The 23,586-nt window shown below is 45.7% G+C and overlaps 1 protein-coding gene across 9 annotated transcripts; it reads left to right on the top strand.

The window, feature by feature from the left end:
• Nucleotides 1-854: 854 nt before the first annotated feature.
• On the top strand, nt 855-18,684 carry GOLPH3L (golgi phosphoprotein 3 like). 9 transcript variants are annotated; one of them, XM_083591532.1, is made up of 5 exons: nt 855-954; nt 7,810-8,008; nt 15,980-16,111; nt 16,228-16,342; nt 17,657-18,684. In XM_083591532.1, the coding sequence occupies exons 2-5, from the start codon at nt 7,826-7,828 to the stop codon at nt 18,082-18,084; spliced, it is 858 nt and encodes a 285-aa protein (XP_083447658.1). In that variant the 5' UTR covers nt 855-954; nt 7,810-7,825; the 3' UTR covers nt 18,085-18,684. The 9 variants fall into 9 exon arrangements, with proteins under 9 accessions (XP_083447658.1, XP_083447652.1, XP_083447656.1 ...); XM_083591526.1 differs by lacking the exon at nt 855-954 and adding an exon at nt 1,639-1,670; XM_083591530.1 differs by lacking the exon at nt 855-954 and adding an exon at nt 1,703-1,833.
• The last annotated feature ends 4,902 nt before the right edge of the window (nt 18,685-23,586 follow it).

Here is a 23,586-nt window from a genome sequence, read left to right as displayed (position 1 = left end):
CAGGCCACACACCATAGCTGTCAACCGTCCCTTATTTGGTGGGAAACTCCCTTATACCAGCGCCCTGTCCCGCTGCTGTCCCTTAAATTTCCCAGGTTTCATGCTCGCCCTCCAACCAGTGCAGCATCTTAATGTTGTGATTTCCCCCTCTGCATCCCTTTCATAACTCTATTTTTATAAATCATTTGTCCATCCATAGTTCAAATTTTTACTACAAGTTTCCTGTCAGTCCTACCAATGTATGTAACTCTTTACAATAGCTTTTCAACTAAATTATAAACTTTCCCCATTCTTTATTAAAGAGGTCCTCTTCCTGGTTTCTAATTCTGCCTGTAAGCTTTGCCATCTTGACGTCGTTCATCAGTTTTGTCTGCCACTCTTCTTTGGTGGGAGTTGTAGACCCTTAGGATCATCTAGTCCAACCCCCTGCAAAACACAGTCGCAGCCAAAGCAGCATGGATCCATCAGTGGCGGATTTCTGTATAAGCTAAGCCAAAATCCCTTATTTTGGCTGCTGATCCCTTCTTTTCGAGGCTGCTGGTCCCTTATTTTCAAATCTGTAAGTTGACAGCTATGCCACACACCATTCCCACACCTCATGCACAAGCTTGCAAGCTTTTCCTCAACCTGAATGTGCACCTGTCCTCTTGATAATGCCCTTTGCTTGCCTGGAAAACTGCCTGTAGAAACTAGCCTCTGGTAATTTAGAAAATTAGCATTCATTACTCTGCCCAGTTTTGCCTCTGGCTCCATCTGCAAACATGTGGCCCCCAGAAGGTTGCTCAGACCTGAATGCGGCCCTCGGGCCCCACTTCCAAACTGTTCTTCCTGTTCATACAATTCTCCCAGTGTTCAACTGCAGTTAATCCTTCCTCTAACTTCAGCCCATTATATGTCATTTTCTGCAGCAGCGGAAAACGAGATTTGGTCCTCATCTTTGTGACATCCTGTCTGGTAATCTGAAGCATCCTATTGCCAATTTATCCATGGACTCTGTGTCTTCTCTGGGCTGAATGTTCCTTCAGCCTTTCCTCAGACTCCCTTGTCCTCTGACAGAGCTACCATTTCCAGAGTTCCCTGGGAAAAGGGACTGGTTGTTAAACCACTCTGTAAATTGTAGTTTTGTGAGGGGAATTGGGGTGGCGGTTTTCCTAAAAACTCTCAGCACCCTTAATAAACTACAATTCCCAGGATTATTTGGCTGGTGAAAGCCACAACTTCTATAGATAGTGGCGCCCACACTGTGGAACACCCATCAAATATCAAAGAAATAAACAACTATCTGACATTTTGAAGACATCTGAAGGCAGCCCTGTTTAGGGAAGTTTTTTATGACTGATGTTTTAATGTATTTTTAATCTTCTGTTGGAAGAGTGGCTGGGGAAACCCAGCCAGATGGGCAGGATATAAAAAATTATTATTATTATTTAGTATAATAGCGCTTTATATGTACGGCACAGTTGTGGTCGATTTGGAGGGCCAGCGCCATCTTTGTCATCTCCTCAGCGGCCACAAAATTATTATAATTGTGACCCGCCCTTCCCCAGCAAGTCCCAGGGCAGGTTGCGACAATTAAAAATTATGAAATTAAAAACAGTTCAGCCAAATTAAGGTCACGGGAATAGGGTGGGTCCTGAAAAACATGCGTCTCAAATGTGCCAACGGCCTTGGCAAAAATGGCTTCCAGCAGCGACCAAGAAGTCAGTGAAGGAAGGGGTTGTCAATTAAGACATGAGGCCTTTCTTATTTTCCCGCCTTTTAAAAAATAAACCTTAGCAGGGTTACCGGCCGTTCCCTCTCCTCACAGTGACAGCCCAGGCAGGCTGAAGGAAGGTGGCCAGTTCCCCTCTTTCTCTTTTATCAGGCCGTAATGTGGCAAGAAGCCTATTTTGGTTTTAAGCGGTATATAAATTAATAAGCCATAAAACTGTCAAAGCCAAAGGGCTGCGCTGAGGCGCTGGCGTCCGAAACAAAATGGAGAAGGGACAATGGCTCCCTGTCTCTTGACCCGAGCAAGCAGCTACTGAGACTAGGGGCCATTCCTCTCAGGAATAGTTATCTTCTTCTTCTTCTTTTGTAAAGATTATTTTATTTCATTTTATGACGTACATAAATTGGAGAGAATATTTCTAATAACAGATGTAAACCAAAGCAAAACCATAGAACAGGCATGTAGAAGAATTGCAGTCACGTATGGATTAAGTAACAAAGTCTAGGTCATGAAAGGAAAGGAAAATAACGGTCTTCGCATAAAGAAAGAAATACGGTTTTGCACTATTTGGCTGCCAAGTCTAGTTCCAGATTTGCCAGGCTTGTGTGACAATGGTTGTCTTGAAAATGAGGGTTCTGCAGTATTAGTGATAAAGGAACGTCAAATCGTACAAAAAGTGCCTGGGGGTTCTAGTCATTGTCAAAATCTCAATCGTTCATGAAGCGTTTGAGGAACAAAGCATAAAGCGGGGGTCTCTGGATCATTAGACACCACACAATATCTTATTTATTATATTTATATATTATATATTAATAAAAATATATTTATTTATTTATATATATATATATATATATATATATATATATATATATCCTGTCTTTCCTCCAAGGAACTCAAAATGGCATTTTGTCTCTCTCTCCCCTCTTTATCCTCCACAACAACCCTGTCAGCTAGTTATCTTTATGGCCAGGTGGGGATTTGAACCCAGGTCTCCCAGGCCCTAGTCAAAAAAGAAGGAAGGCTGCCCTGTTTGCATATCAAAAAGCAGTCAGAGGGACTGTCATGGCTGCTCCTCCTCAGACATGACAAGATAAATCCACAGGCTCTCAGGCCCAGCAGAAGTTCCTGAGGAGAAAAATTCGGCCACATTTCTGTATCCACTTATTGAGTGTTTTCTGTTGCGGGTGACCTCAAAGTGATTCACATTTATAACAAACAACTTCTATACAGTACTGCGTAAAAATAAAATGGGACTATTGCCTCTCAAAGAAGCTCATGTCAGTATAAACTAAAGAGCCACACCAGAAGGCTTTAAAATTCAAAAGGCTCTAATGGAGGAGAGGGAAAAGGAAGAGCAAATTATGGCCTGTTTGTGTGTGTGTATATATACACACATACATATACATATATACACACACACACCGTATTTTTCCGTGTATACGATGCTCCCATGTATAAAACGCCCCCTATTTTTGGGGACTCCAAATTAAGAAAACACCCCCTCAGCACTACCCGTGTATAAGACGAGCCCCAATTTTAAACCTAATTTTTTGGTTAAAAAACCCTAGTCTTATACTTAAAAAATACGATATACACACACACACAAAGAAGAAACAAAGTACAAGGCTTGCTAATTTGTCATTTTAACTGCCGCTGTTTCACCTATGCCTTGTTAGATGGCTACTGTTTTATGCTTCAACATGTTTTTACACTTTCCGTTCTGAACTACTTTGGGCCTGACAGGCAATATAAAAATACCAAAATCCGTTTAAAAAAGAAAAGGAGACCCGAGTTCAAATCTCCATTCCAGCTAAGAAATCTACTGGTTGAGCTTGACCTCCCATTTTATTACTGCATTGCAGGGAAAGGGGGATCCCTGAAGCAGCAGAGAGCCAGCGGGTTCTCCAGGACGGGTGAACGGGCATGAGAATAGCAAATGAGGAGGCAAAAAATCAGGAAATCTTTATGTAACATATAATAGCGTTGTTCTTGTTTGCAGTTTTTAAAGTGGGCACTGGAAAAGATGCTTTCCTAGGGACACAGCTGTCAGCCCAGAACAAGCATATTCCCTTGGGGAAATGTATCCCTGCAGCAGAAAGCGGATCAGGATCCACTGCGAGATCTCATGGCCGCCCGTGGGTCGATCTGCAAGGGTCGCTGGCTGACCCCCCAAATGGCTCAACAAAAGCTTTTTTTAAAACGGGTGCTTTAAATTGTTCCGCCCCACGCGGAACCCTGAGTGGCGGCGAGAGGCAGGATATAAATTTTATTATCAATGGAATAAATAAGGCAAGAAGGAAGAGACACCCACGCTTGCCCCAATTAGGTGGCTTTAAATAAAGCAGAGAAGCGGTTAAACTGGGATTGCAAGATCCATTCTCCCATTTTGCATCCCAGAAGTCGGAAGGGTCATCCAGTCCAACCCCGTACAATGCAGGAATCCTGGCTGAAAGAATCCCTGACAGGTGGCTTTAGCTGCTGGATCTTGAAGATCAGGTGGAAGCAAAAGGAGATCTGTCGAGTCCGAAAATCCGCCCTCTCCCGCCTTAACGCCTTCAGGGGTTTTATTTTCAAAACAGGGAAGGTTTATAAGGGAAGCATAAGCGGTAGCTGATTCGCTGGCATCCCCGGGTGGGCTGGGGATGTCCCCAAATTTGAAACCCCGAAACCAGCCCTTCATCAGAAGTGAAATTTTACTTTCTTTTTTAAGGGCCAAAAGTCAGTGGGACACTGGTCCTGGGTCCAATCCTCCGCATAGGGCTAGGAGAAAACCACTTCCTTAAACCCTGGAAATCTGCTGCCAGTCAGTGTAGACCATATGGAGCTAGACAGGCCAATGGTCTGACACGATACACGGCCTAGGACCCTCGTACCTACGGGACCGCCTCTCCCGGTCTGCCCCACGGAGAACCTTAAGTTCCATATATAGCAACACCCTAGTGGTCCCGAGCCCTAAGGAAGTTAGATTGGCTTCAACCAGAGCCAGGGCCTTTTCAGTACTGGCCCCGACCTGGTGGAACGCTCTGTCTCATGAGACCAGGGCCCTGCAGGATCTGATTTCTTTCCGCAGGGCCTGTAAGACAGAGTTGTTCCGCCTGGCCTTTGGCTTGGAGCCAATTTGATTCCCTCCCTCTCTTTCTTTTTCCTTTCTCCTCCTGTGAAGAGGTTGCAGCCTAAGGTTTTAATGTTGTATTTTAACCTTTTTAAATTGTATTTTAATCAACTTGTTTTTATTATTGGTTGTTAGCCGCCCTGAGCCTGGTCTTGGCTGGGGAGGGCGGGGTATAAATAAAATTTAGTATTATTATTATTATACAAAAGGAAAACAGGGGCGGGGAGGGTAGAGGAAAAGTGGACGCAACACGCACTGGGCGCAGCCTGCAAAACCTTCCATCCCATGCAAACTTGATGAAGAGGGAAAAAGAGGGAAGGAGGGAGAAGCCCTGCTTTGCATTCGGGGAGAGGGATTTACTCCCGAGTAATCAGGCGCAGGACCTAGATGCAAAACCCCACCCCCAAAAAAACCTTGCAATCCCTAACCCGGCATGCAAACATCCGCGCAGGCGCCTTAACACCTTTGCTTGGACACACCTCCTTCTTTCCCGTGGTGCACACCAATGTTGTGCATGTGTGTGCAAAAAGACCATTGGTTCCTTGGCCTTGGAAAGCCAGGCGCGCTCTCCCCCTCTCCATTGGTTCCCTCTGCTGTCAATCCCACTAGCTCCTCCCATCTTTTTTTACCTAATTAATCGTGCCCCCCCTCTTTTTTTCCAAGTTTGTCTGTTGAAACAAAGAGAGGCGTAAAACCCGCCTTCCCAAGGAGCCTATTGGTGAATTCCTTTGCAGCAGGTCTTTTCATTTGCCCTTTGCATACACACCAGGATAGGTTTTCCAGGGAAACCAGGAAGCTGATGTGCTGGGGGTGTATATTTTTTCCCCTCCTTTCCCTTTCTCCTCCTCCCCCTTCCTTTTTGCCGATGAACCAGGAAGTAAAGTTTGCTCGGCTTAGGATTCCCCAGTTTTCCCATTAAGAAGCAAGCGAGCAACTTGAGCAATAGGTGGAGGAGGAGGGGAGAACAGGGCATTGTTACAGGTGAGTCTGGGAAAGGACTTTGTAGGCGCGATTAAAGCCTTGGCACCCTTGGGTGCATAAGGGAACCCCCCCCTCGTTTTAATGTGTACACTTTAAGGGGTGGACAAAGGCAGTGGCTTTCTGCCCCACATCTAGGAATTAAGAGGGGGAACCGTAATCCTGATTGTGTTGGTGCACTTGATAAATCTTGATTATGCTGCTGTGTTTGCTTCGTTGTTTAGGCTACAGGAGGCTTTGAGTTTATCTTAACACCCTATTTTAAAGAGGGTATTAAATGTAATCTTATAGCTGCGTCTCTTCTTAAAATGACCTGTTTGCAACGTGTTCGAGAGAGAGGTGGCTGCTTACGGTTCCAATCCCTTCCTTGCTTCTTCGGCCCCACGCCTCTGTTCCTTTTAAATTTTTATTTAAGTGATTGTATTGGTTCTCATAAATGCATACCGAAATATAACCAGACAGCTAAATATAATCTGTACCTGTTTAGCTGCAGTTTGAAACAGTAGAGGTTTGAGTCCTAGGCTAGGGCCTAGGGGAGGTCCCCAACACACAGTTGTGAAGCTCCCTGGGCAATCCTGGGCAAAGTCGCCACCTCTCAGCATGGCCTACTTCGCAGGGTTGTTGTCACAATAATACAAAGCGCGGGGAGAGCTGTGTAGGCCAGCTTGAGCATCTTGAAGGCAAAGGTGATACCTCAATGCAGTAAAACTGAATATTTTTTTTTGCATTATTATTCCAGCAGGGTTTTTTATTGGATTTTGATTTTGTGATTAAGTGGTATGCAAATTGTTGCAATAAGTGACGTGTTAAAAGTGTGAAGTTACACATGCACCACTCAGTTTAATTTGTGGGTCAGGAAAAGCTACATTTCTTTAGAGGCACAGGATGTGGTGTTACCTACCCACCTCGTGTCTAGTTTGTGCCAAGCAGAAGCAGTGGTTTTATGGGGAAATGAAAAGAAAAAACAGGCATGTGTGCAACCTTATGCTATCTATGTTTACTCAGCAGTAGACACCAGTATATACTTCTCCCAGAAAGTTTGCAACACTAACCCAAGTTACCTGAGAATAAGCCCCCTTCAATTCAGTAGATGTTCTGAATAGGCATGGTTGTTCATTTAGTTTATTTATTAATTGCATCTATGTCCCACCTTATTCTTCCAAGGAGCTCAAGGCTCCTCCCCCCCACCCCCATGAATCCCCACAACAACCCTTTGAGGCAGGTCAGGCTGAGAAACAGTACCTGTCCCCCAAGGTCACACGCAGCTTCATGGCCGAGTGGAGATTTGAACCCTGGTCTCTTCCAAGCCCTAGTCCAAGACTCTAACCACTATACCACACTGGCTCGGTTAGGAGGGCAGCTTCGGCGTTTGTAAAATTGCTGCTTTAGATTATTTTTATTTTATATTGCCTGTCTTAATAATTGCATATCCTTATGTTATCTTTGCTGCAGACAGGAATGCTGAAAAACGAGGGGTTTGCCTGAGGATGTTTTGCAAGACGGTGGTTTAGTATGAACGCTAGTCCTGTGTCTGTTATTTGCTTTCAGTAGCTTTTGATATTGAATTTTAAATTTAGCTCATTTTAGCACAGACTGGCGACGATGCTCCAAGGTTTTGGACACTGTCAGCTGTACTTTTCCACTGGTTAAACCAGGGACCTTCTGCACACAAGTCAAATCTTCTGGCTTTGAGCTGCAGCCCTTCCCCTAACCGTGCAGTGAGATCCCAGCCCTGCTTGTTCTGAATACTTAAATGCATAGGAATCTTTCTTATACCAAGTCAGACAATCAGTCCATCCAGTTCATTATTATCTACACTGACTGGCAGCGTGGGGTTTCAGAGAGAGAGGGTTTTCCAGCCCTACCTGGAGACGTTGGTTTTCTGTTGGCAGAGCAGTTCCTCTGACCCCAAACTGCGGCCCTTCCCCTAGAAACCGGGAGCATCACAAAGAACTATTTGCAGGAGATACATATATATCTTTCCCCCCTCTTCTCTCTCTGTTCCTAGGCACGACAGAGAGACCATGACAACGTTAATTCACCGGGGTCGGCGCGCAGATGTCGGGCGAAACATTGACAAGCGGCTGGAGGGTGAGGAGGACTCCATACCAGACAAGAATTTGGGCGAGGAAGACTCCGGAGACTCCAAAGACATCCGCCTCACCCTCATGGAGGAGGTGCTGCTCCTCGGCTTGAAGGATAAGGAGGTACAAAAGCCTTGTTGATGCATTGATTAACCGCCCTTCAGCAGCAGCTCGCAAGGAGGGGTACAACAATTTAAAATTCAGAATTAAAAACAGAGCAGATTGCAGTTGCAGGAGCAGGGCAGGCACATCTCAGGCGTCAAAGGCCAGGGTAAAGAGCTGCATCTTCAGCATTTGTTGAAAGCTGCATCGTGAAGATGCCAGGTGCACCCCGTTTTACCCTCACAAGCACCCTGCAAGGAAGGCTAGGTCTCAAGACAGCAGCCCAGGGTCGCCCAGTGAGCCTTCTGGCTGAGTCAGAATTTGAACCCTGATCTCCCAGGTCCTAGTCAAGCACACCTAACTGCTATTGACTGGCAGAAGGTAAGCTCAGTGACTCCTTAACTGCACAATCAGCTGGGGATCTAGAGGAGAAGATATCTGAGATTCCCTGGGGAAAACAACCCAGCATGTATGTCCTGAGAAGGTTTTTATTACTATTTATCTTATTTGTAAGATTTCTTACCCACCCATTTACCATAAGGTCCCAGAGTGGTTTATAGCAATATGGTGCGCAATTATAAAGACAAATAAAACCACACTATCCAAAACAGGACAGTAGAAATTAAGCAAGACAGCTTGCCTGTCAAGGGTCAGGTTGGAGAGCTGTGTCTTCAGTATTCGCCGCTTTCTCTTCTGCATGAGATTGTTTATGGGAGAAGGGTTGTAGTTTAGTGGTACAGCTTGCATGTAGAAGGTCCCTGCTTCCATCCCTGGCATCTTCAGGTTGGGCTGGGAGAGACCTCCTTTCCAAAACCTTGGAGAACTGCTGCCAGTCAGTGTAGACAATGCTGAGGTAGGCAAACCAATAGCCTGACCCTGGATACGGCAGCTTCCTTTTTAAAATTAGCCCTTTCTTCAGAACCATGAGGACCAGAACCTTACTGTTCAGGGCAGTGGTAGAGGATCTGCTTTGAAGGCAAAGCATCTGCTTCGCTCACAGAAGGATCCAGGTCCAATCCTGGCTAAACAGACCAGTGGCCTGACTTGGTATAAGGCAGTTCCTTATTTATTACATTTATATCCGACTTTTCCTTCAATTAGCTCCCTCCTGTTTTTGCCCACACTGCACCCTATGAGGTAGGTCAGGATGAGAGATGCTGATGGACTCTGTGCTGAGTGTAGTGTTAGAATCTGCATCTTCCCAGTTCTAGTCTGATACTCTGACCACTACACTGCACTGCCATAGTGGTTAAGATAAGCCAGAGATGTGTGGGCAGTTCTTGTATGAAATTTGAGGAGCCAGAGCGAAGAAGGTGGAGGTGTGTGGCGAGAGCCAGATTGCCAGTGTTTACCAGTGGTGGGATTCAGTTGATTTGAGCCTGTCGCTTATTGTGAACTGAAAAGGCTGGGCATAATAAGTGTCTGTATGCACATTGGCAAACATTTTGCCAGATTCTCTCCCCTTGTTCTGGCCCAGAATGTTGGATATCCTTATAACCCCTGCTCCATTATATCCCACCAGAAAAAGAGAGTTTCTTGATAGTCTTTAATGGCTCCCCATTTATTATGGCATAAGATTTTGTGAGGTGCATGAAGTTAGCAAAAAATATGTGCAGTGTGTGTGAAAAGGCCATAAAATGTGATCCGTTCAATCTGAAAAGTTTACATATCTACAGGGTAAGCATAGTGGCCATCGATTCCAGTAGTTATTGGTGATAGAAGAGAATCTCTTCATATTTATGTATTTGTGGTTGTAGATTTTAAAATAAATATCCTGTGTTATCTTGCCAAAACAACAACCCTGGGCAGCTGTCAAAATACAAATGAAATAAATAACATTGTAAAGCAGAAATTCAAAACAGTAACTAATAAAACTCCAGAAGGTTGCCAAACAGCACCAAGGAGACAACCAGCTATGCTCAATTAATACCCGTTGCAAGTCAGAGAAGCTTGGTTTCAGCAGTGTCCGTAAACTAATTGAATCAAGCTTGTGGACAGATTCTAGTTCTGACAACATAGCTGTGATTCGTGAATTACAAGGAATTGGAATAGATGACCCTTATGATCACTTCCAGCTCTACCATTCTATGACTCTGTGATTTTTCGCAAAGGTTATAACTGACTTTGCCAGGACTCTTTACTTACTTTCTTTCTTTTAGCAGAAATTTATTAGAGGGCAGTGTCCATGATGGATTTTAAAACCAGTTCCGGACTGATCCAACTGGTATCTTTACCATTTATACATTGGTTTCAGTTCTCTTCCTTTTTTGCAGAAAATCCTCTGTCCAAAGGTGTGTCAGGCCTGCACCTGGGCAGTCCTTGGTTAGTAATTACTGAGGTAAACCGGTTTGGAATTGCTCATTTGCACAGCTTTCTACAGATACTTGTCGAAGCTTTTGCCACTGATCAGGTCTAGTGACATACGCCTCCCACCTCAAAAGAGGGTGGAAGTTGGGAGTCATATCACAGGATCGCTGCTGCCCAGGACTACTCTTCAGAACTGCTAGACCATTGGAGCTCTTGTCATGCAGTTGCCAACCTTCTGTTATATTGTACTGAGACATTTGTAGTGAGCGAGAGAGAACCTTTGTCTTGACTGAGTCCACAATAAATAGAAGCCGGTTTGGCGAGAAACCAGTAAATGTTAGGTTTTTAGAGCCTGCCAGAATCTAAGAGCCCTGCAGCTGGATGAGGCCAGAGGGGGCCCATCTAGTCCAGCATCCTGATCTCATAGCGGCCAATACCGCAAAGAACCTAGGAATCTAGATAGACTGCCCTTGGACCTGGAGGTTCCATAAGTACACTGAAAGAGACCTGCTGGATCCAGTCAATGCCCTATCTAGTCCAGAATCCTGTTCTGTAGAGAAGCCATCAAGCAGAACCTGAGTGCAACAGCAACTCTCTCCATGTGTGTTTCCCTGTGGAACGCCCTCCCATCAGATGTCAATAAAATGAACGACTATATGACATTTAGAAGACATCTGAAGGCAGCCCTGTTTAGGGAAGTTTTTAATGACTGATGTTTTAATGTATTTTTAATCTTTTGGTGGAAGCTGCCCAGAGTGGCTGGGGAAACCCAGCCAAATGGGCGGGATAGAAATAATAAATTATTATTATTTCCCAGCAGCTGGTGTTCAGAAGCCTGCTGCCTCCAACCCTGGCGCAGAGCAACGCCAGTGTGGCCAGTAGCCTGCTGATAGCCTTCTCCTCCAGGAATCTCTTTAACCCTCTTTTAAAGCCATCCAGGTTGGTGGTTGTCACTGCTGCTTGTGACACCATGTAGACCTTGCTGGTTCGTGCCTTGGCTGCACACGATTTGACTTCCCCTCCTTTGTCCTGCTTAGAAGGATGGTCACATTGTTCTGACTTTTTTAAAGATGCACCCCTGTCTTTGGAGTCCCTTTCTTGGCATGCAGGCATAGGGTACAATATAAGAAGGGGGAGGGAATAAGCTCTGTCAGGGAGAGCTGCATTAGCTTGCTAGTCTGTCACTAGCCTAGATTACAATAGTATCCTGATGCATACTGTAAGTGACTCCTTGTCCTTTAGGGAACCCTTTTAAATGAAGTTGTGGCGTCAAGACTCCAGCTGCACCTGTCTTGTGACTCTTCCCCCCCAGGGCATGAACTGTAGGAACTGATTTGCATGCTCATGTTGCATTTATATCGTAGGTGGTTGACTTCTGCTGTGGGGAAGGGCCATAGTTTAGTGATAGAGGATCTGCCTTCAAGCAGAAGGTCCCAGGAGGCATTTCCAGGTAGGGCTGGGAGGGACTCCTGCCAGAAATCCTGGAGGGCTGTTTGCGTAGAAATATTTAGCTGGATGGACCAACGGTCTGACTCAGAATAAGGCAGCTTCCTCTGTTCCTCGGAGCTGGCCCAGGTTGTCTTACAACAGCATATTTAACAGCATCAACCCCCCACTACTTTTTTGCAATGGTGCAGGGACAGTAGCCCAGGGCACCCATCACACTTAAGCATAGTTAGCATTAGCCACAGTTGGATGTCTTTTAATCTTGGTTAATCCAGACATGGAGCCAGGGGAGCTGACACAACCGTGGCTTGTTTAGTACAAATTAATTCCTAACCTGGTTTGCAAGTTTGCTCCAGGCCCATTTCACCAGCTGGTTTGTGGCCAGTCCTTAATTCTCAGTGTAGGTATATTGACACAACATTTCCCCATGGTTAGTGAAACAAACCATGGGCAACATTTCACCGTGGTTAGTAAAACAAACCATGGTTTTAAGTGTTAATGGTCTGATTTCTCACAAAGCACTGAGCCTAAACTGTGGCTTAGCAAGGGTGCATAGGGAGAAATTTGTGGCAGATAGGCTTCCTAACCACCCCTGTTACTGCCACGCCACCAGGAAGCAAAGCAACTGAAATCATGTTCCCGGCTAAATCCCAAATGCTTGAGGGAGTGCAAACGTCTTTATTGTCCTCTCAAACAGGTTCAAGGAGGAACACAGATAGTTTTGTGGATGCAGCCAAAAGGGCTTTGGCTGATCTTCAAAGCTGCCTCCTTAGATTTGACAGGCACCCTCATTGCTGAACTTCAGGCACGAACAAAAACTTCCTTAGTTCAGCAGGCATCTTGAAGTTTTGTAGCTTTTAGGATGAGTTTAAATTGTTCTTATTCTCTTTTTTATTATCTACACTGCTTAGAGATTCTTAATGTTGTATATACATATCTGAAATAAATACATAAACTAAGTTGTACGCTAGGTGGACCCTGAGTGTAACTGACATCATAGTAGAAGTTTTATCTTCCTTCTAGGGTCACAGATCAGTGTTTACCCCCTTTTCTATACTTTCAACAACCCTTTGAGGTAGACTGGGCACCAAGATAGTGACTTAGCCTGAGGATTAAGGCAAGATGTGCTTATTCATTGCACCTGCACGAGCTGTGGGACAACTGAAATGTGTTATGCCAGGGTCCGCCAATGTTGTTGCTGAGCCACATCCCGCTTCGGCTGCATCAGCCAGGGATGATGGGAGCTGTAGTCCAGCATAACCTAGAGGGCCCCTTGCTGGCTACCCCCGTGTTAAGCAATCATTGATCCATTTTGACTGGGCTGCAGACACGCATTCATTTAAAGTGCATGACTTCCCCCAAAGAAACCTGGAAACTGGTTTGTTAATGATGATGGGAATTGTAGCTCAGTCAGGGGTAAACTATCGTTCCCCCAATTCTTTTTTGGGGGGGCAGAGCCATATGGGGGCTACACAGCCTAAATGTGATTCCCTTTGGAGCTGTAGCTGGAGAGAGAAGTGGGGCTCAGGCACCCCCAGAAGAGCTGAAGCGATTTGGAAATGTGGCACTTCTGCATTTGATTTAAAGCCCTGGTCTTGCCGGAACTCTTGATCCGTGTTTGTTTTTCCCGTCCAGTGGTTTGACTCAGACTGGTTCTTCAACTTCATTTCCTTTGCTGGGGCGAGGCATCATTCCGAGAGTTTAACTTACTGACTTTACATGTAAGAGTTGAAGCCCCAGTACCGGTGTGGCTGGGGGCCTTTTTTAAAAAAAAGGTTTTGGAATTATCCTTGGTCCACTCTGTTTGCTGTCAGAGTCTGTGGTCCTTAGCATGCATACTTGTAGGTACACTCCAATAAAATTAACAGGTTTTATGGCCAAAGTAAAATAGATTTGGGTAGAGTGCAATTTCATTTCTGTGCTTTTCAGGCCTATTCTGAACCGGTCTGGTGCAAGAATGCAGGTTGCAAAGTTGTAATTTGAACTATCGTTCTTGAAATTTAGAATGCCAGTGTCAGAATTAATATCTCAAATTCCAAAGCTTTTTTTTTTTTTTTTTAGGTTTTTGATTTCCACAATACATCTTTAATTGAGGCATACCTTTCAGGTCTTTAGTAACATGATATTGAGTTTTTTGTGGTGGTGCACAACCACAGAGTAGAACCGTTGAAATTAATGGACAGGACTAGCTTGTTTCATTGATTTCACTGGGTCTTTTCTGAATAGTTGGATGCAGCCCATCATTATTCCTTATAGCCCACCTTTATAAAGAGTCCAGGACAGCCAGCAGCATCTAAAAATGCAAAAAATTTAAAAAAGGAAAGTCATAATCTAAAATACATTAGTGAGACAATTATATCCATAGTGCCACTTTTACTATGTCCCCAAACAGCTGCAAAAATAAATAGGTCTTGAGGGGACAGCTGAATTTGTACAGAGACATGTATGGGTGGCATTTGCCTAGTTTTTTACTAGAAATCTGGATTTTAGCTTTACAATTGAGGCACCAAGTTCCATTAAGGAAACCACATCCAGAGTGACTCCTTGGCAATGAGGACTAGAAACTTGCTCTGACCCCAGAATGGAAGCTGAGCCTGTCACAGTCAAAAATTCTGCACTGACATTGAACATACACAGCCTCCCTCTTTGAGAAGACACTCCAAGAGGTTTCTTTGTGATACCTTGAACTGTTAAAATCCAGCCGAACCCACAGCCACTGATGTCACAGAATTTGTTTGCATAAGAAATAAAACTCCTGAACTTCAGGCTGCTGTCTGTATCCTTGTGAAACGTCAAGAAAGGTCATGGGTGGAAAAGAGACTTTCTTTGGTCTTTCCAATTACACTCTTATCCAGCATGTTCTGCTATGAGGAAGTGGAGGGTTGTTTTTTTAAAAGTAAATAAAGGCCTGATTCTAGCTGTTAAATGGTTGTGAGGGCAGGGTGTCTTGCGTAAGCTTAACCATATTGGAGTGAATAGGCTTTTAAAATGCCACACTTTTTTTTTTGCTTTTTGCCTAGGCTAAAACAAGCGGTGTAGCTGTTGAAATAATGGGCTGGGTGTTTGCACAGGAAGCGCTGCCTTCCATCTGGCAGGCTGCAGCTCCTTTTGGCTCAGCACCTCCTCTCCTTTTTCTATAAAGGAAGACTTGAGTTGTTCTTCAACTTGGAACAGCTTCATCAAAAGTTAATCCCTAACTGGTAGAAGTTTGGATTGGAGCAGTGTGTGTGTGTGTGTGTGTGTGTAAGTCCTCCCTTCCCCCAGCCCACACCTGGGTGATCAAAAGACTTTTTAGCTTAGAAAGAGGTGGCGTGATAGAAGTGTATAAAATTATACATGGAATTTCCCCCCTCCCTCTCTTGTAACAATAAGGACATCCAATGAAGCTGTATGTTGGAGGATTCAGGACAGATTAACGGAAGGACTTCTTCACACAGTGCATAGTTAAACCATGGAACTGACTTATACAGGAAGCTGTGACAACCACCAACTCAGATGGCTTTAAAAAAGGATTAGAATTCAGTGTTTCTCAACCTGTGTGTCCCCAGATGTTGAACTACAACTCCCATCATCCCTAGCTAGCAAGGCCAGAGCTCAGGGATGATGAGAGTTGTAGTCCAACAACATCTGGGGACCCACAGGTTGAGAACCGCTGGATTAGATAGATTCCTGGAGGAGAACAAGGCTATCAGTGGCTGCTGTCCACAGTGACTGTACTCTCCCTCCAGTGCTGGAGGCAGTGATGCTTCTGAAAACCAGTTTCTGGAAGCTGTAGGAGGGGAGACAGTGTTCTTGCGCTCGAGTCCTGCTTGCTGGTTTCCCTTTGGGGCATCTGGTTGGCCACTGTGAGAACAGGAGGCTGGACTAAATGGGCCCTTGGCCAGATCAAGCACACTCTTCTTATGCTCTTGGAATACTCTTTGAAATAGACCTAAGTTAGCTATATCTGATGTTTTTTAAACTCTGCTCTGAGTTGTTTAACTTCGGATACAGCCCGAAACTTTTATCCCATCTGTTTCATGAAAGAGACAAAACAGCAGCATAAAACCATCACCATCACCATCACCACCCTTCCAAAAAAACTCCACTCAAATTACTTAATGACAGCCTTGACTAATAATCCTGTCTTTGGTCACCTCTAAAGTCTGTGACTTGCACCAAACCACAAGCTCTTTATGGCCCGACATTGCAGTTTCTTCCTGGGTCTTTGCTGATGTCCATTCCTGATCTCCTCCTCAGGGCTACACGTCCTTCTGGAACGACTGCATCTCCTCCGGCCTCCGGGGCGGCATCCTCATTGAGCTGGCAATGAGGGGAAGGATACAGCTGGAGCCACAGACTATGAGGAAAAAACGACTGCTGGACCGGAAGGTGAGAGGGTTTTTCTGTTCCCTGGCCTCCCTAAGGCTGTTTGTTATGGCCTGTTTCAGTGCGCCTTTGGGCGCCTGGCAGAAGTCTTTGTCTCTCGCTTTCTTTCTGCCTTCTAGGTCCTCCTAAAGTCAGATGCCCCGACGGGAGACGTCCTCCTAGACGAGACGCTGCGGCACCTCAAAGCCACCGAACCTGCCGAGACAGTGCAGACGTGGATTGAGTTGCTGACAGGTGAGGGCGGAAGTGTTTCTGAGCACTGCGGGGCTGCTAAGCCTTTGGGGCGTCTACAGATTCCTTCTCATTTTAAGAACTTACGTGCCTCTTATAACAGAATCTCTAAGCGGTTGACATTGTATATTTCAGTAAATTAACAAACAAAAAAAGTCAGTACATGATACCTGGGTAAATAGGAGTCCAGTAAAACATTAAGCAAAATATTAGGAACACTGAAATTATGCCTGTGGGCTGCTACAGTGCTCTGAAGAAAAAAGCATAGTGACCTGTGTTCAGACCCTAAACTGTGGTTAATCCCCTAAGTATTACCTTTTGAAACAAGCCAGCTTCACAACCTATTGCGTTCTTACCCCTCCCTCCAATAATGTGGAGGTGGGGAACCTTTTTTTGCAGGCTGAGAGTGGGTGTACTGTAGGCTACATTCCAGTCTCTTCCTCCAGGTGAGCAAGAGACCCTGTCACAGTTCAAGGACACATCCCAAGCAAAAGCACTCGAGGAGGATGTGAAGCAAGGGCAGTGACTGGTTTGGTCTGGGGATAGTCCCAAGGGCCGGAATAGAGAAGCTTCAGGGGCCACAGTCAGCCCCCAGACAACACGTTCCACTACCACCACCCCCGCTGCCAAAATTGGATGGGCATAAGGTGTTAGTGCAAAATTCTGTAGCTAAAGTACAACCACCTCTCAACCAAGTTTGTATTATAGGTCATCTTTTGTAGATTATTGTAATATGAACCTGAGCAAATCATAGGTTGAAAGACATTCCCATACCTATAATAAGAAATAATAATAACAAAAATTATTTATACCCTCCCCTCCCCAGCCAGAGCCGGGCTCAGGGCGGCTAACACCAATAAAATCACAGTAAAAACATAAGGGGGGGCAAAAACAGAACAATTTAAAATACAGGTTAAAAACAATTTAAAATGCAGCCTCATTTAAAAGTAGCCAATAGATCAAGACCATATGGGGGGGGGGGGACATAAGGGTCAGACTGAGTCTAAACCAAAGGCCATATAAATCCCTAAAATTAAATAAATGAATTTGATTGTTTTAACAAACAACAATCTGTAGCTAAAACAGTGAGGACTAGAATCTTTGTTTCTTTTTAAGGTAACATACATAGCACAGTAAATGGGCATCTGCTTTGCACACAGAAGGGCCCAGCTCAATCTCTGGCTTCTCTTGCTGCAGCTGGGAGACACTCCTTCTTGAAACCTAGCAGGCCACTGCCAGCCAGAGTAGACCATACCGAGCTAGATGGGCCCTCAAGGTTCTGACCTTGTTGCTGACCCTCTTCCTCGCCTCCCGCAGGTGAGACCTGGAACCCCTTCAAGCTGCAGTACCAGCTCCGCAACGTCCGGGAGCGCATCGCCAAGAACCTAGTGGAGAAGGGGATCCTGACGACCGAGAAGCAGAACTTCCTCCTCTTTGACATGACCACCCACCCGGTCACCAACACCACGGAGAAGCAGCGCTTGGTGAAGAAGCTGCAAGAGAGCGTCCTGGACCGGTGGGTCAATGACCCCCACCGCATGGACAGGCGGACCTTAGCCCTGCTGGTCCTGGCCCACGCCTCTGACGTGCTGGAGAACGTCTTCACCAGCCTGGTTGACGAGAAATACGACGTGGCCATGAACCGGTCCAAGGACCTCATGGACAGAGACCCTGAGGCGGAAGCGGCCAAGGCGGGGGGCTCAGAGATGATCTGGGCTGTGTTGGCAGCCTTCAACAAGTCCTAAAAGCCTCCCGAGTCGGGCGAGGCTGTTCTGAGTGGGTTTGGCCCTCGTTTCCTCTTTAGGACTGAACCTTTTCCGTTCTGTGGAATCTTCCCATGCTCCTTAGCGGTGGGCATTGGTGACTTGCCGCGCCCGTAGCCGCCACCACAGATGTTGGGCATGGCAGGCGACATTCTGTTACAGGAACGCCTATATCTTCACCACCATCTCCTCTTCCTCGGATTTGGGGACTTGTTAGGTTGCAAGAACGAGCAAAGAAGTTTGTGCGCCGTTTTCTCCTCCCCCCTGGGAACACCCCTCCGTTCCATTGTCCCCCCCCCCCCAGTTTAAAATGAAGGTCTGTGTCTGCTAGAAGTGGAGTGAGCCGCCTCATTTATTTCAAACTCTTCCCCCCCCCCACTGTTTTAGGGAGGAACAAATTACAATGTGCATTTGGGATTTTTGTTTTGTTTTGTTCCGTTTTTTTTCTCTGTGTGTTAAATCTTACAATCCCAACCTCTGTTTTGCCCTGTCTCATTTTCTCGACCCAGTTTTTCCCTTGTGCTGTTTATTCCTTGTGTTCTGCTGGAAAAAAAAACCATTACAGCACAAATCTCTATGCAATCTCTTGTGTGTTATTTTTCCCCCATGCTTTTGATTCTCACGGTTCCACTTCCTTCCCAGTGGCAATTTGTTTATAAAGTAGGCAGAGAATACCCATAAACTGGTGACGTTCTGTGTGTTCTGGGCTAATGAAAAGCCAAGTGTTGGATCAAGACTTAGTTGCATTGATTGAAATCAATGAAATTTTAATTTAAAGTCATAAAAACATCAGAAGAGCTCTGCTGGATCAGGCCAATGGCTCATCTGTTCCAGCATCCTGTTCTCACAGTGGCTGACCAGGTGCCCCAATGGGAAACCCAGTAGCAGGATCCAAGCACAAGTGCACTCTTTCCTTCGGTTGCCAGCAGTTGGCATTCAGAAGCATTGCTGCCTCTGATTGCGTTAAAATCATTATATTACTTTTCACAAACATTTCAGTGCTGCTCATCTTATTCTGGATCCAGCCCTGAATTTCTGCACCCACAGCCAACCGCTAAATTCTTGGGACCTGCGCAGATTATGCGAACAGGGCAGATTTGCATGATTTCTTTATATAATTTTATTCTGCTTTTGATTGTTACATAATGGAGCCCCTTCCCTTAACCAGCCTTCCCCAAGCCAGGCCCCCTTCAGATATTTGGATCTCCCGCAATCCCTGACTCGGCTGTCTTTGCTGGGTGGGAGCTGTAGTTCAAAACACCTAGAGCGGCACCACGCTGGCAAACCATGACCTATGCTCTTAAAATCTTCTTCCGTCATCTTCCTGGCTTCTGAGACTTTTAGGTGTTGCCCATACGCTATAGGTCATGTTTTCATGTTCATAAGATCTAGAAGCTTGGTTTTGTTTTTTAAACGAAACCAGACATTCCAGCCAACTGAACTCCATACTCTGATTTGGCAACACAGCATGATACGTGCAGCGTTGCTGATATTGCATCTCATGTTGGCTAAGTACTGTAAGAATTGTATTGGACTAAACGGACCTTTTGTTCTGATCCTGCAGTGCTTTTACGGAATCATAGAATCACAGTCCAACCCCCTGCAATGCAGGATCTTTGGGGAGAGCTCTGTACCCAGAAGTGTGGGTTTAGGAGCCTTGAACCACTTGTTGGAATTAAGTGTGCGAAGCTGCTTCAGGCGGAGTGAAGCTGCTGGTCTGCCTTTCCCAGAGCCGTTTCTGAATTGCCACAGGTCTCTGGGGTCTTGGGCACACCCTTCCCAAGATCCTTTCATCTGCAGTGTGTGTCCTGCACCCAATGAGCTGTGACCTTTTCCCCAAAGTTGGGGAAAGTCTCCTCCACCGCTGGAGGAAGCAATTTTGCTTGCGAATCCCAGTTGCTGGAAACCGCAGGACGAGAGTGTGCTCTTGTGCTTGGGTCCTGCTTACAGGTTCCCAACGGGCGTCTGGCTGGCCGCTGTGAGAATAGGATGCTGGCCTAGGTGGGCCACGGCCATCATCCTACAGGCTCTCCTTAGGATGAACCAAAAGTAGCTGCCTGAAGAGAGAATCCGATCCAACCATTGTTCTATCTTCCATGGCCTGGGATGTGGTTCTTGAACAGAGGAGCTATTTCCTGGTCTAGCTAACAGAGATCCTTTTTATTAGGCCATGCCTAGGAGCCTTCTGCAATCCAAGCATGTGCTCTGCTACGGAGCTGTGCTTACCCACACCCTGCTGGTGTAGAGAGAGGGCCGGCCATCACGTAAAGAAGGCTGCTCCAAGCTTTAGTTGAGTTGCCAAAATAACCCATTAATGTTCCAAGCCTAGGCTGCTATTTTGGTTGGGTATATTGTGATAGGTGTAGTGGACACTCCATGCCAAGATTAGCCAGTGAGGTGACACCTTGATGGTTTGGACTCCAATTCCCATCAGCCCCAGCTAGCATGGCCAGTACCCTGGGATGATGGGAGTTGTAGTTTAGCATCACCTGGAGGCACGTCATTGGCTACCCTTGCTCTGTGCAATGACATTGCTTGCTGGGCATGTATTATACCAGTTCTTGAGGACCAGCACAGGTTTCCTGTATGCTTCTGAGTTCAGTTACAGATGCTTCCTCTGACACCTGCCCAGGTGTTGAGTCGCCAGCAGGGCCTCCACTGCTTTGTGAAGTTTGTGGGGTGGCAGGGCATGAGAGGGTCTTTACGGTGGTGGCTCCCCAGATTGTGGAATGCCCCTCCCTCTGGCCCCATCGCTTCTTGTACTTTTTGACGTTGGGTTGAGGTTTTCACCTTTCTGCTCCTTTGAAACAATGGAAGGTGAGACACGATGCAATTGTAGTGTATCATGGGGCAGCATGGTGAACGACAGGCCATAAATATATATAATAAATGGCTGTGCTTTGAGTCTTTCAGTGGGACTCGAGAACTTGTGGCACCCTCAGATACAGTAGGACTTCATCTCCACTCAGGCTAGGGGATTGCAAATTAGGTGAGTTTGTTGGTGGAGATTTGCTGTTGGAAATTCCACCTAGCAGTTTGGCTGCCTTTCTAAAGGAATTTTCTTTTTGAGATTTTATAAGGATGCATTTTTTTAAATGCAGATGCTTCTGTCGAGGAAACACACACACACAAACACACTCTTTCGCCCTCTGCCCATTAAATGTAAAGCACTGCATTGTATTTCAATTCAGGACGTTTACTTTTTGTGAATTAACATTTCACCACAAACAGGTACAGGATGAGGTATCCAAGAAGAAGGAAAAGAAAAGAAAAACCTTTGGTATAAAATGTACAGCTTCTTCCTTTTTTTTTCCTTTTCATTTTCTCGTTTACAGGCCAAAAAAGCGACTTTGGTTTTCTCTCTTTTTAAGTTAGCTCGGTCGACAAACAAAGAAGAAACATTCAATTTATTAATATATAGTAATGCACTGCTTTGATTAAAAACATGACCACGTCACTCAGCTTACACCGGCCAGGGAGCGGGGAGGGGAGGGGAGAAGAAGAAAGGGCTTGTGGGAAATGTATCGGCATTTGTTAGGTTGCCATCTTTTCCCTTCCTTCAGACAAACTTCTAACTTCTCTGTACCTTTCTGAAAGAAAGCCTGAACTCCGAAATCGAGGCAGGTGAAATTTCTCCTTGTCTGGAAAAGCTGCTCTGGTGCTTTGTCTGCCTGTTATTAAAGGCACAGGAGCAATTGCCAAATTTGGAAAAGATGGCAAAACGATTTGCAGGGTTGCCATTTTTTAAACAAAACTTCATTTTTTCTCTTTTTTTGCCAAGTTGGGGCTCTTTTCTTCTTCTTTAAAATGAAGACATTATTGTGCAGGGTCTGGATTTTTAAAATATATATAATTAAGGTCTCCTGGTTTGCAGCTGTTTTGGAAGCAGGGAGCTTTTAAACATCGAAAGAGATTATCAAAGCCAGAAGGCACCTTCTGAGGTCCCAGAGCTCAGAACCAGGGTCAGGCTATAGGAAACTTTGATGTAGAGGAGAATTAACTAGTGGAGCAGTCAAACGATGGGAAAAAAACTGGTTTCCAGAAAGTGTCCTTTTGCCATTTCAAAGTCTGACTCTCAGAGCTGTGTCTCTTAAGAATTGCGGGAATCGGAATTGTGGAGTTGGGAAGGGCTCCCGAGGGTCATCTAGCCCAACCCCCTGAAGTGCAGGAATCACAGCTAAAGAATCCCTGCTGGATGGCCGCCCAACCTCTTGCCTTGATGTGGCAATGTCACACCCGTCTCGAGCACTCCAGGTATCGTGCACAAAGCGCAGTTGTAAGTTTTCCAAAACGCCACAGGTATTGCACTGTCTCCAGAATGCACCTTGCCACCCAGTGTGCTTTGTGTTTTGAAGGTAATTCTGGTGTGTGGTAGGAGGGGAGGGGGGCAGCTTTGCATCGTCGGTGAGACGTCAAAGAAAATCTCCTCCTGCCTGTATCCGCTCCCTTATCTGCCGCATCGTAAAGGTAGTTTTTATTGCAGTCACCTATCAGTGCAGGTCCGCACGCCAAATTCCACTGGCTCACCCACAACCTAAAACCAATATGGTGTTTGTGTATCCACTGGAGTGCTTTGTTAGCAAAGGCTACATTCGCATGCATTTAAAGCACCCTCGATACCGTTTTAAAGTGTCATGGCTTCCCCCAAAGAATCTTGGGAACTGTAGTTTAAGAGTGCGGGAGAGCTGTTAGGAGAAATCCCGGAGCTGCAATTCTCAGGGTGGTTGAATGATCAATCCCTCTTCACAGGGAACTCAGGGAATTGTAGCTCTCTGAGGTGAAAGGCGGGGGGGAGGTTTCCCTAGCAACTATCAGTATGCTTAAAACTACAGCTCCCAGGATCCTCTGGGCGCAGCAGCGGCTGTTTCAAGTGCCGCCATACTGCTTTCAACATGTGGTGTGACTGTGGCTTTGCCTGATTTGGTAGATTTTGTCAGAGCAGCCGGCTTGGGAGCTGGAGGCAAGACCAGCCCAAGACTTTTCCTTTTTGGTGCCTGAGCTGATGGGTCAGGAGGGCCACCTCCATCACACCTGAGGACACACGCAACTCTGTCCCCCGTTGCCTTGCTGCTGCTTCCCCCTCCATCCTACCCCCTGCAATTGCCAACTGAGGCCTCTGCCCCATGATAGGACCGGGAAAACCAGTAAGTTTTCTCACACACAATAAAACCCCCAAACTGACACAAAGTGGAAAGTGTGCAGATTGCATAAACATCTTTCGACGGGATGACCTGGGCTGCGCTCTGTTTCTTCCTATTTCTTCCTAAGCCACAGAGCTGCTAAATTTTGGAACAGGGATGGGTGGACAAAACCTCGCTGTGGCTTGCTTTGCTTTTTTTTAAAATAAAAACTTTGTGGCTCAGCATCTGTTCAGAAGGCCCTTCCAGCTCCTAACCCTGTGGCATAAATACTAAAGTGCATTTATTTCTTCTCGACAGCACCTGCACGGATCGTGGTAGCGGGGAAAGGGGGTTTGGGTTGTAT

This window comes from Podarcis filfolensis (genome assembly GCF_964270895.1).
Source record: "Podarcis filfolensis genome assembly, chromosome: 16".
Taxonomy (NCBI): Eukaryota; Metazoa; Chordata; class Lepidosauria; order Squamata; family Lacertidae; genus Podarcis; species Podarcis filfolensis.
This window is presented reverse-complemented; position numbering and strand designations above follow the sequence as displayed.